This window comes from Bison bison, unplaced genomic scaffold, assembly GCF_000754665.1.
Source record: "Bison bison bison isolate TAMUID 2011002044 unplaced genomic scaffold, Bison_UMD1.0 scf7180017864472, whole genome shotgun sequence".
In the NCBI taxonomy this organism is placed as follows: Eukaryota; Metazoa; Chordata; class Mammalia; order Artiodactyla; family Bovidae; genus Bison; species Bison bison.
Window position 1 is genome coordinate 10,558,628 of NW_011495033.1, and position 12,901 is coordinate 10,571,528.

The 12,901-nt window shown below is 42.0% G+C and overlaps 1 protein-coding gene across 1 annotated transcript in view; it reads left to right on the top strand.

The window, feature by feature from the left end:
• ACACA (acetyl-CoA carboxylase alpha) overlaps positions 1–12,901 on the top strand; it is a 288,539-nt gene that overhangs the window by 215,501 nt on the left and 60,137 nt on the right. Inside the window, 3 exon segments of the mRNA XM_010861548.1 lie at positions 4,408–4,505; positions 9,070–9,190; positions 10,092–10,202. Of these exon segments, the coding sequence (XP_010859850.1) occupies positions 4,408–4,505; positions 9,070–9,190; positions 10,092–10,202 (330 nt within the window).

Genomic DNA, 12,901 nt, shown 5'->3' on the forward strand with positions numbered 1-12,901 from the left:
AAAATTAGAGATACCAAGGGAACGTTTCATGCAAAGATGGGCTCGATAAAGGACAGAAATGCTATGGACCTAACAGAAGCAGAAGATATTAAGAAGAGGTGGCAAGAATACACAGAAGAACTGTACAAGAAAGATCTTCACGACCCAGATAATCACGATGGTGTAATCACTCACCTAGAGCCAGACATCCTGGAATGTGAAGTCAAGTGGGCCTTAGAAAGCATCACTATGAACAAAGCTAGTGGAGGTGATGGAATTCCAGTTGAGTTCTTTCAAATCCTGAAAGATGATGCTGTGAAAGTGCTGCACTCAATATGCCAGCAAATTTGGAAAACTCAGCAGTGGCCACAGGACTGGAAAAGGTCAGTTTTCATTCCAATCCCAAAGAAAGGCAATGCCAAAGAATGCTCAAACTACCGCACAATTGCACTTATCTCACATGCTAGTAAAGTAATGCTCAAAATTCTCCAAGCCAGGCTTCAGCAATACGTGAACCGTGAACTTCCAGATATTCAAGCTGGTTTTAGGAAGGGCAGAGGAACCAGAGATCAAATTGCCAACATTCGCTGGATCATCGAAAAAGCAAGAGAGTTCCAGAAAAACATCTATTTCTGCTTTATTGACTATGCCAAAGCCTTTGACTGTGTGGATCACAATAAACTGTGGAAAATTCTGAAAGAGAAGGGAATACCAGATCACCTGACCTGCCTCTTGAGAAACCTATATGCAGGTCAGGAAGCAACAGTTAGAACTGGACATGGAACAACAGACTGGTTCCAAATAGGAAAAGGAGTATGTCAAGGCTTACATGTCCCGCTTATCACATGGAGTCTTCCCGAATCAGGGATCAAACTGGTGTGTCCTACATTGGCAGGTGGATTCCTTACTACTGAGTCACCAGAGGAACTCCACAGCAAGACTTCTTAAAAAGAGTTTCTCTTCTTGCTGTTTCCAGATACGCTTCTCCCTCCCATCCCCTCTGGAACCCATCTATTTCTCCTGCACCCACACCGTTCCACTGGAGCTGCTTATGTCAAGGTTGCTATTGATTCCGTATTATTAAACTCTGTTGTGAATCTCACGCATGTGACGTTTCAGCAGCATTCCATGCAGTTGGTTACACCTTCATCCTTGCAATACTTTCTTCTCTTAGTTTCCAGGACCCCATAATCTCCTTTTTACCCTTCTAACACTCCTTCTCAGTTTCCTTTGCTGCCTTTTACGTCTTTAAGAGTGTCAAGGGATGATGGAAATGTTCTGTATTTTGATTGTAATGGCAAATATGCACAAATGTATACATTTGTCAGAATTCATCAAACTTCAACACTTAAAACTGATGGATTTTGTTGCCTGTAAATTATGCTTCAGTAAAATTCATTTCAAAAGTATATGAGAATTGTTCATGACCACTCTTAAGTACTTGGGCTTCCCTGGCAGCTCAGCTGGTAAAGAATCTGCCTGCAATGCTGGAGACCCTGGTTCAATTCCTGGGTTGGGAAGATCCGCTGGAGAAGGGATAGGCTACCCACTGCAGTATTCCTGGGCTTCCCTTGTGGCTCAGTGGGTAAGGAATCTGCCTGCAATGCAAGCAGACCTGGGTTTGATCCCTGCATTGGGAAGATCCCCTGGAGATGGGAATGGCTACCCATTCCAGTATTCTGGCCTGGAGAGTTCCATGGGGTCACAAAGAGTCAGACATGACTGAGTGACTTTCACTTTTACTATTAAATACAGGGTTTCTTTTGGGATGATAGAAGTATCCTAGAATTAGATAGTGGTGGTGGTTGTACTATATCTGAATATACTAGAAACTACTGAATTGTATACTGTATGATGGCCAGTTTTATGTTAATGTGAATTTTATCTCAAATTTTTCAAATTATTTTTTAAAATGTGAATGGAGATATATTTCAAGGTCACAAAGGCTATAGCAGAACCAAGTCCAGGATCTCCCAGCCTCAACCCCATCAGGGCCCAGAGCCACCTCACCTGGCGCTTTGGCAAGATAGCTTTTACAGAAAGTGAGGTAGAAAGAAAAAAAGTGTTTTAGGGCTCAGTCCCTAAAGCACTCAGTCCCTGAACTTCTCCTCTTGTCTCTATTCACCTACCCTTGGTCATCTCACCCAGTCCTCAAGATTTAAATTCCATCTATAAACTGATTAACTTCTAAATTGATATAATACCCCCGAACGTCAGATTCATCTGTGCGGACTCAACCTCTCTTCCTGCACATCTGCCTCACGGCAGCTTCTAGTCACCTTCCTTGCATTTGTTCTTCCTACAGTCTTCTCTAGCTCAATAAATGATACCTCTATTCTTCTGTGTAAGTAAAAGATCTTAGAGTTATGCTTGACCTGTCTTTCTCACATCCACATCCTCTCTGTCAGTGAATCGCGTGTGCATCCCAGCCTTCAAAATATACCCAGAGCACAACCACCTCTGAGTGCTTCTGCTGCTGCCCCGTGATCTAGGTCCCCATCATCTCTTACTGCATTTATTTCGGTCGCTTCCTCATGGACCTTCCTGCTTCTGGCCTTGCCCCTCCCCCTATCCAAAGTCTACTCTCAGCAGCAAGTGGAGGGCTTCCCTGGTGGATCCGTGGTAAAGAATCTGCCTGCCAATGCAGGAGACACAGGTTCAGTCCCTGGTCCAGGAAGATCCCACATGCAGCAGAGCAACTCAGCTCAAGCACCATGACTATTGCGCCTGTGCTCTAGAGCCTGGGAGCTGCAACTACGGCAGCCCGCGTGCCCCAGAGTCCCTGCTCCACAAGAGAAGCCATGCAATGAGAAGAGCATGCACCGCAACTGAAGAGTAGCCCCTGCTTGCCGCAACCCGAGAAAAGCCAGCATGGCAACGAAGACCCAGCACGACCAAAAATAAAAACGGAAGGGAAGGAAAGTGGAATGATCCAGTTAAATGTAAATCAGATCGTGACTCCAAACTTTCCTGTGATTAAAACCCTTTAAAGGCTTCCCAGCTAACTCACATGAGGGCCGGAAACCCTGCAGTTGCCGGCACATCCCTCCTAGGCGGGCCTCCAGTGACCCCGTCCTCGTCTGATCCCACCGCATCCCACACTGGCTCCTCCGGCCTCCCTGCTCTGTCTTGAGCCTGCGGGGCACATTCGGCACCTTCACACTTGTGGTTCCTGCTGCCTGGTGTGCTTTTCCGCCAAATACCCCCATGTCTCACTTCCACAGCACTTCAAGTATTGGCTCAAGTGACATTTTCAGCAAAGCCTTTCCTGGCTGTTCTTCTAGAAGGTCGACTCTCCCAGCTGTCCTGTCTCCTTCCTCTATTTTATTTTTTCCCCTCAAACGTTATTCCCATTAACATCGTATATTTAACTTACTTACTTTGTGTATTTTCTGTATCTCCTACTAGAAGATAAGTTGTGTAACGCCAGAAACTTTTGCCTGTTTTGTCCGTTCCTGTTTTCCCCATGCTTTGGCCAGTGCCTTTCATGTAGTAGGCGCCCGATAAATGTGGCTGGCTGACATACTGCTGACATTCCCTGCCTTCTCAGCAAGAGTCAGGCAGAATCGGCGGCAAATTCAAATTCATGTCTCTGGCATGTTGTGCTCACTGTGGGACAAGTTCAGTTAAACCGCGGACATAGTTTCTCGTAGTATTTTAAGTGTTTTTCTCTGCTTGCTTTTTTTGTTTTTTGGTCTGAGTGACTCCTTCACTTAAGGTGAATATGTGTATTAAATAACTCTGTATGTGAGTGTGCATATGTATGTATAAAAATAAGCCAATTATGAAATGTTAGTATGAAAAAAAAACAAAACCAAAAAAAAAAAAAATGTTAGTATGTTTTTTTAATGTACCTAGGGATTATTTATTTTAAAAAGCAAATATTTTTTTGCTTTTTTATTTAAAAAATAAAATGTTTATTTAAAAAAGCAAACGGTTCAAGCTTAGTGTTTACTGATCATTAGCATAGACATCTGATTTTAAGATTGAATACTCCAGTTTTGTGATGCTCTCAATTATCCTTGACCCATCTATATTTTGATGGTACAATGGTCCCATTGTGAGAAAATGATGAATAGTAATTCATGCAAATCTTTAATTTTGTGTTGATATTTTTAATGGAGGTATCACTTAAGATTAGAGAATGACCCTTTAACCTTGATGAAAAGGAAATGAGTGGAATGTATTAGTACCTGAGGTTGCAGCTGCAGGATACCTAATTTCAAGGGTACAATGATACAGAAACAGACACCTCCATCTTTCAAAGGAGCACTCTCTATGCTAGTATTCTATGAGACAGTAACTCTAAGACATGATTTGGCGATTTAAAGCTAGCTTAGAACCACTGCATCATATGTACTTAGCTGGGTCTTCTGGTCATGTGGTGATGGCAAATAATGGGTTAAAAACTATTTGTGCTTCCCACAGGGATACAAATATTTATATCTGACCCCTCAAGATTACAAGAGAGTCAGTGCTCTCAACTCTGTCCATTGTGAACATGTGGAAGATGAAGGAGAATCCAGGTAGGTATTATCCATCAGAATAATTTGGCCATGGATTCAAGAAAGGAGAATTTGATCATTTTTTTCTCACTGTCCTGTTGATCATGACCTTGAGCAATGAAGATTGCTTGTTGCATAATCTAAAGCCTTAGGTATCTCTGCTCTACCACTTACTAGCTAAAAAGCAAAATTATTCATTGAGGCTTTAAAATTGTTTATTATATGCATTTGAAAAGTTGGAACATACAAATAATTATGAATAAAAAGTAAAAACCAGCTATAGTCCTACCAAGAGATCACAGTTATTAATATATATTATATTCTTTCTGTCTTTTGTATATACATCTCTTTTCCTACATAATTGGGGTCATAATAGAAAAGGTCTTTTGTAATTTATTCTTTCCACAAAAAATTATTTGGGGGGTAACTTTTTATATTCTTACAATATTATTTGAGAATGTGATATTTAATGGCTTCATATAAATCTTTTTAATGAATGTATCATATTTGAGCATTCAGACAATTCTAATTTTTACTGCTATATCCCTGGACTGATCATTCTTTTATGTAAACTTTGAGGAATATCTCTGGTTATTTACTTTGTGTTAATTTCTAAAAGTAGAATTAGTAGTCAAAAAGTATGTCCATTTAAAAAAAATTTTTTTTAATAATTTCAAATTGTCTTCTCAAGAGCTGCATTCCCACGAGCAGTATATGTAGTGCTTGTTCACGCTGTTTAATTGTTCTCCATCCTTGCCAACATTGATTATTGTCAATAAAATAGGATGAAAACAGCAATTGTTATTTTAACTGGTATTTTTTGATCACCAGTGAAGTTGAACATTTTTATAATCTATCTGAAAGTATTTTCCAGAATGTTAATCTGTTGCTCCAGTATCATTTGTTGAATAATTCATACTTTCTTCACTTTTATAATAATCTTAACTCAATTACCAGGCTTTATATTCTGTTTTTTGTTCTATCTATTCTTGGACTAATGCCACACAGTTTTAACTGCTCTAATGGGCCAGGGTTCCTCACATTCTTAATTTTCCCCCCAAATTTTATCAATTATTTTTGTCTTTTTACATATAGGCTCATTTTTAAAAAATTCCCCAAAACCTCCCATAATGATTTTGATTCAAGTTGCATTAGGTTTATAAATTAATTTAGGAAGATCTGAGTGCTTTATAATATTAACTCTTCCCAACTAGATATATGGTGTGTGTTTCTAATTATTTAAGTGTATATTTGAAGTTTTATAGTTTTCTTCACATAGGTTATGCCAGAAGGTCCCAGTCTTTCTTGGTTCACAGCACCCATATTGTCTCTGTAATTTTTTCATAGCAGCTTTAGGCAAAAGGATATACCTCGTATTTCTGATTATTGAGTAGGCAAACCCAGAGAGCTTCATAAGTATTTCTGCTGTGAACAACATGGGTTTGAATTTCTTGAGTCCACTTCTACATGGACCTTTTCAACAGTAAATGCAACAGTACTGTACCATCTGTGGTTGGTTGAATCTATTTATAGACATGCAAGAACCGTGTATTAACAATTGAGCACCAACTATAAGTGATACTTGAATTTTCACCTCCTGAGGGTGGATGCCCCTAACTCTGGCTGTTGTTCAAGGGTCAACTGTATAGTATATATCATAGCTGAAAATTTGTTTTATGTCAGTCTTAAATAATTGCAGTTACTTACGTATGGGATATTTGGATCTGCACGACGTTGCAGATCTTAGAGTCAGCTTGGACATCGCCACCCTCATATTCTGCATTGGTTTTTGTGTAGAACGCCCTCCACCCCGCACCACCTTCAAAACTGAAAACCCAGCTTTGCAACGATTGTCAGAAGGAATGTAGCACTACCTAGTGTTAAACCACGAACTACCTGAAACTAGTAGTTCACATGGGAGCCATCAGATACCACATAGTATTTCTCTCAAAAATTTGAAACATCCTTCAATGCCCCTGGGAGAAGGCAGTGGCACCCCACTCCAGTACTCTTGCCTGGAAAATCCCATGGATGGAGGACCCTGGTAGGCTGCAGTCCTTGGGGTCACTAAGAGTCAGACACAACTGAGCGACTTCACTTTCACTTTTCACTTTCATGCATTGGAAAAGGAAATGGCAACCCACTCCAGTGTTCTTGCCTGGAGAATCCCAGGGACGGGGGAGCCTGGTGGGCTGCCGTCTATGGGGTCGCACAGAGTCAGACACGACTGAAGCGACTTAGCAGCAGTAGCAGTCAGGGCCCCTGACTGAGGGTTCACTGTGGCACCCATCCCAGGATGTCTTGGTGTACAGTGTAGGTATGGTGGGATTTTGCCGTTTTTTAGATAGCTCTAAATGTTTTGCACTTTTTTCTTGCTACTTTGAACAGGATTCCCACCCCACCCCCGCCATTGTATTTTTTAACTCTCTGTTACTGGTATCTCAGAAGACTTGATTTTTGTATATTGCTTTTGTTAAAATAAGTCAGTTTTCTTCTCTGAGCTTCAGTTTCCTCGTCTGTACAAAGAAGAAGCAAGTGAGCTTATATATGTGAAGCCTTTATTGGCACAGAACTAAGCACACAGTGAGCAATCACAGATCCTGGCTGTTATTACCTATGATAATGGAGATGATATTCCTTATCACACTGTACTGTTGTGAGGATCAAAAGTGGCACACATGAATCTTCTGTAATTGTATTACATTACACAAAGGTTCGGAGAAGGCAATGGCACCCCACTCCAGTACTCTTGCCTGGAAAATCCCATGGACGGAGGAGCCTGGTAGGCTGCAGTCCATGGGGTCGCTAGGAGTCGGACACAACTGAGCGACTTTGCTTTCACTTTTCACTTTCATGCATTGGAGAAGGAAATGGCAACCCACTCCAGTGTTCTTGCCTGGAGAATCCCAGGGACGGGGGAGCCTGGTGGGCGGCCATCTCTGGGATCGCACAGAGTCGGACACGAGTGATGCAACTTAGCAACAGCAGCAGCAGCATACAAAGGTTTTTATTATAAGTAACATTAAAATGTGGTACTACCTTTTTTGTTTTTTGGCCATGTGATGTGACATGCGGAATCTAGTTCCCTGACCAGGGATCAAACCTGTGCTCCTTGCAGTGGAAGCGCAGAGTCTTAACCACTGTATCTCCAGGGAGGTCCCTGGTACTGCTTTAAAGAATGATAGTCTTAAAGGTAGAAGACTTAGATCATAGAGCAGAAAATGGGAAATTTTTTACTCTCTTTCATGTAATGCAATAGGAAAAGATGTCACTTAACAAATCATAAACACCTCTGAAGCAGTATGCACTCCTTAGGAGGGAAAAGATCTGCTTTGCAAGGAAGGCTGGCTGGGCCCATGGGTATGTGTGACTATATGGCATGTGGGCCTTATAAAATGAACACTTAACCTCCTCCCCCACCACCAAATTACTGTGGCTTGTTAACCCATTAAAGCAGATTAACTTGACCTGTAACATAAGTCTGAAATCAGGAGTCTAGATACAGAGCCAAATGAAGAACTGGGAGAAGCAATTACTGGGAATCTGGGAAGCAGAAACAAAGCCACAGAACAACAGCGAGAGCAAAGAAAAGGAATTGGTGGAAGGCTGGAAGTAAAGGAACAGAGAAACATGGGGCAGAAAAAAAAATAGTTTAAGAGCCACTTTGGGATATTTATTTATTATTTCAGTTTCTAAAACTGTGCCCAGTGCCAAGCCTTCTGGGTACACGTGGAACAATAAATAACATATGCCCATCTCTGTGTCCCACTTTGTATTTTCACTTTATTAGCTGCATTCCCCATCTCCCATTTCGCATTATCAGCTATCACTCCTAACCTCCCACTGAGAAGACCCACGAGTGGCTCCCCTTGGATCCACAGGCTGCTTTCTGGACAACTTGCCCAGCATTTTACGTTTGCACACAGTCCTCCTGCCCCTCCAGAGACTGTGCCAGGAACTCTCGTACATACACTGGGTACTTGCCAAGGAGCAGGGATAGAGTGCACGGTGTTGACCTTCCCTTCATCCTTGTCTTGGAAAGAGAGAGGATTTGGAACTCGAGAAACTGTTCTCACAGTGCCTCTGGATTTTTTTTTTTTTTTAATTCCTGGGTAACATTCATCTAAAATGTTTGATTTAATAATGGCTGTGGCTTACTGTAGAGATACACGTCCTAGAATGTAAGAGGTCTTCTGACACTGGAGCGCCATCTATGTGTCAAACCCTCTCGTTGCTGCTTAATTTAACTCAACTCAACTCTCAGAAGTGGATACACTCTAATTCCCATCTTACACAAGTTACCTTATCCCTAGAGTTGCACTGCTGTATGTGTCAGAGCAGGGATTTAAACCTGTCTCCTTAGTTCCAGATTTTGCTCTTTCCGCTACACCATGTTGCTTCCAGACAAAAGGCACCAAGCTAAGAAGGAAAGATATATGAATGACGAGTATAAAAAATGTACAGAGCTCTGGTGTTAAATATGAGTTCGGTATGCTTTTAACAGCCTATTAATGGTGGCTCTTCTCTTAATGGATTGTCGTTACTGTGTTTAACCTGTCTAATTTGGCATGGCTCTATCCACCAGGTACAAGATCACTGACATTATTGGGAAGGAAGAAGGACTTGGAGCAGAGAACCTTCGAGGGTCTGGAATGATTGCTGGGGAATCCTCGTTGGCCTACGACGAGATCATCACCATCAGCCTGGTAAATCTTGGCCGAGTGTGAGATTTTTGGAGAGCTGGCTTTGACTAGGATTTGCTTTTGCCACCGTCACTGCTGTTCAGCTTCAAATGAGAGCATTTCTTTAAAAATATATATATATATATTGATTTATTGGCAGTGCTGGGTCTTTGAGGCTGAGCGTGCTTTTCTCTACTTGCAGCGAGTGGGAGCTACTCTCTAACTGCGCTGCAGGGTTCTCATTGTGGTGGCTTCTCGTTGTGGACCGCGGGCTCTAGGGTGTGCAGGCTTCAGTATTTGCAATTCCCCGGGCTCTGGAGCGTGGGCTTAGTTGCCCCATGGCATGAGGGATCTTCCCAGACCAGGGATCGAACCTGTGTCTCCTGCACTGGCAGGCGGATTCCTGTCTCTGTGCCACCAGGGAAGCCCCAGGAGCATTGCTTTAAAATTGTAAATCTGCAGTTTGATTTTAATTGTGCATAATAATAGGACGATAGAGTAATGTACATAATTGGATTCCCCAGATAAAACTAGCACCTTGTGTTAGCTTTTAGTTTAACTTATTTCTCAAATATTCCACACAGTATTAACAGCTTAAACTTCTCCTCCTCTTAACTAGTTTCCTTTTTCATACCTCTAGTGTGGATGCCACACATCTGTGGAACAGGCAGAAGTGTAAGAGAAGTAAAGGCTCTGAGACCCTTTAACTGTTACTTGAATCATTGAATGAATTATGTTACCTTCTTGGCTTTAACCAGGAAATTGTGTTTTTGTATTGTCATTTAACCAAACAGATTTCCTTAAAAAAAAAAACACACACACCTAGCTTCTGTTAATGTGAATTTTTTTTATACCTATAGCTTAATTCTTACAGCTTGGGAGGGAACATAAATATGTGACACATCGAATTTATTCTTTTTTTAAGGTTACATGCAGGGCCATTGGGATTGGGGCTTACCTCGTCCGACTGGGACAGAGAACCATCCAGGTCGAAAATTCTCACTTAATCCTGACAGGAGCTGGGGCCCTCAACAAAGTAAGTTTCTAGAGTTTGGGAGAAGTGTGTGAAGCTTTTCAAAGACTGTTGTGAATTCTTAATTCCAGGTCTTGATTGGTCAGGGAAGATATTCAGCCCACACATTCCTCAGGCTCTCTCTCCTCCTCTCTCCATCTTCTCTGCCTATTCATTCATTTGACATAATGAGTGTTATGAGTACCTACTATGTGCCTGACACTATTCCAAGCCCTGTGTATATGTTAATAAACAAACCATATATAACTCCTGCTGCAAAGAGTTTACATTCTGATGTCTTTCTAGAAAGATCAGATTGACTGCATCTGTTCTGCCCTCCCTCCCTTTTTCTCATCTGTGAGCAAGCAATGTGAGATTTATACCTATGAAACATCCTCTGAACATGGCAAGGGTGTCAGGTTTTAAAGTTTTGAGAAATTTGTGAAAGCATCTCTGAAGAGGAGCACTTAAGACATGGTCCCTTATAGGTAAGGAAGTACTTGGTCAATGTTGAATGGAAAGTGGGTGGATGGATGCATGGATGGATTGCTAAGAAAAGAATGTGACATGGACATTTACTGTCCATTTCTTTGGAAGGGTTCATAGTGGTTTTCCACAGAGGGGAAAAAATATATAGCTTTCACTCTTACAGTGACCTCAGTACCTAAGAATAACTGCATATACAAAGGACCATGTAGTTCCCCCTTCTTTGCAGGCATAGGAAAATTATTTTCTCTCCAAAGCTAAGAATATGTAATAGTCTAAGGCTGGCTGACTGACCTCATACAGCTCACATAACCTCTCATCTTTCTTTATCCGTCAAAGATGAGTAATAATTTCCACCTTTAAATGAGGAAACACAGGTAAAAGCATCTAGAACTCGGCACAAAGCATTGGCCTGCACTGCTGTTGCAGTTACCTTTTCCTCTCTCAATATGGTTTGGGGACCGAACTTGCGGAATTACACGTGTGCTAAGTTAGTTGTTTATTAGACTTGCACAAACTTTTTTTTTTTTTTAAATCCAGCCTTGACTTTCAAGAAGAAGGATTGGAATTCAGTGTCCCAGCCTATCATCCCCATTTAGAATAAGTTGACACTGCCATCAGTCCAGTTACCTTTGGGGGAACGCCAGAAATGAGAATGGTGTGAGGTGATAAGCTTGCTCTCTGCACCCGTGTGAACTCTGCATCCTTCTCTGGGTTTGCCTTTCTCTCCAAGGAAAGCAGAGCGGTGCTCACAGAGGCCGGCTTGGATGTCCTGCTCTTTCTTTAGAGAGTAGCCTGGACATAAAGATTGTGAACTGTCTCTACTGAGGGAGGTTATTGCTCTGAATGAAACTGGCTGAGAGTCTTAACGTTTTAAAAAAAAGTTGTTCTTTTGGATCCTTTTTCTTAGAATGAGATATTGATGCATGCTGAAGAGAACTGTACGTACCATTATCTGTGAGGATCCAAGGTAACGAAGACACCTACATTTCTGTAATGTTCCTCTACCTGAGCAAAGAGCTAATTTCTAAAGTGTCTTGTCACACTGAGTTTCTTATTTTTTCCCTGATAGCAAGACTATTCCAAAAGGCAGAGGTGTTGTCATTGTTGTGTTATTGTCACTGCTGCCGGGGGTTTTGTTTGTTTTTTCCTGAAAGCTTGGTAGTTGAATTTCAATCATGCTACAAAGAAAGCATTATCGGTTTTGTTTTGTTTTCTTAAAATCTGGTTAAATTGCTGTGATCAAATTCATTATATTCATCTTCCTCTTAGCTTGCAGGGCTGCTGGTTAAAGTCTAGTTGTAGGGAAGAGACAGTGAAGCTGCAGCTGTAACTTACCCTACAATGCTCATTTCCAGAAGGATATGATCATTTGTAGCTGAACGGAGTGATCAGTTATAGGGGTTACCTAACCCTGCCCTGACTGCTTCACTGTCCTCTTACATGGAGCCATGGAGCTGGCAGACCCTCGATTTCATGCAAATTCATTAAAATGTCCTGTCTGCCCCTGTGCCTCTCAAGTATGAAGAAGGGGACTAGACGGGAGCCACATACTCCGGCTGCCTCCTCCGCCTTCCTGCCTGTGCACATCCTGTCTTTGTGTGCACCGCTGTCGCTCTACACAGTCTGCCTTTTCTTCTATAGGAATCTGTGTCTCGCATCCGCTGGGCGTGTGTCCAGGTCACTTTGAGTGCGTGTCTCTTCCTGCCTGGGCGCTAGTCTCTTTGTGTCTGGATCCCTCTCTGTGTGCTTCCCTGAGTCTCCATGTGTGAGAAAGTCTTTGTGTGTGTCTGAAGCCCCGTAGAGCCTCCCCAAGCCCTGACCATCTAGCCTGTCATACGCGTGTACCTGTGTAAATGTAGGTGGTGGACGCCAGCCTTTAGACTGTAAACATTTGACCCCTACCTTTCTGAGTCTTCATCCTTTATGTTAAACATTAGGGCAAAGAGTCAGAAGGGTGGGGGGAGCATACAGAGGTTGTAGGGGAAAAAAAAAATCTGTGTGTGCAAGTGCCGATCCCGTTGACCCCTTTGAAAATTGAAATAATGATAATGCGCGTCTCCTGACTGCATCAAAGTATCAGCACATCAAAAGCCAGGAGGCATGAAATGCAAATGATAAAGTGAAAGCAGATGGATTGTGCATGATCGCCGGATGCCCAATGAATTTTAAAAGGTGCTGGATTGCAGAGGGGGCCTTTCCATGGGGACCGTGTGCAGTACAAGTTTGGTGTTTTG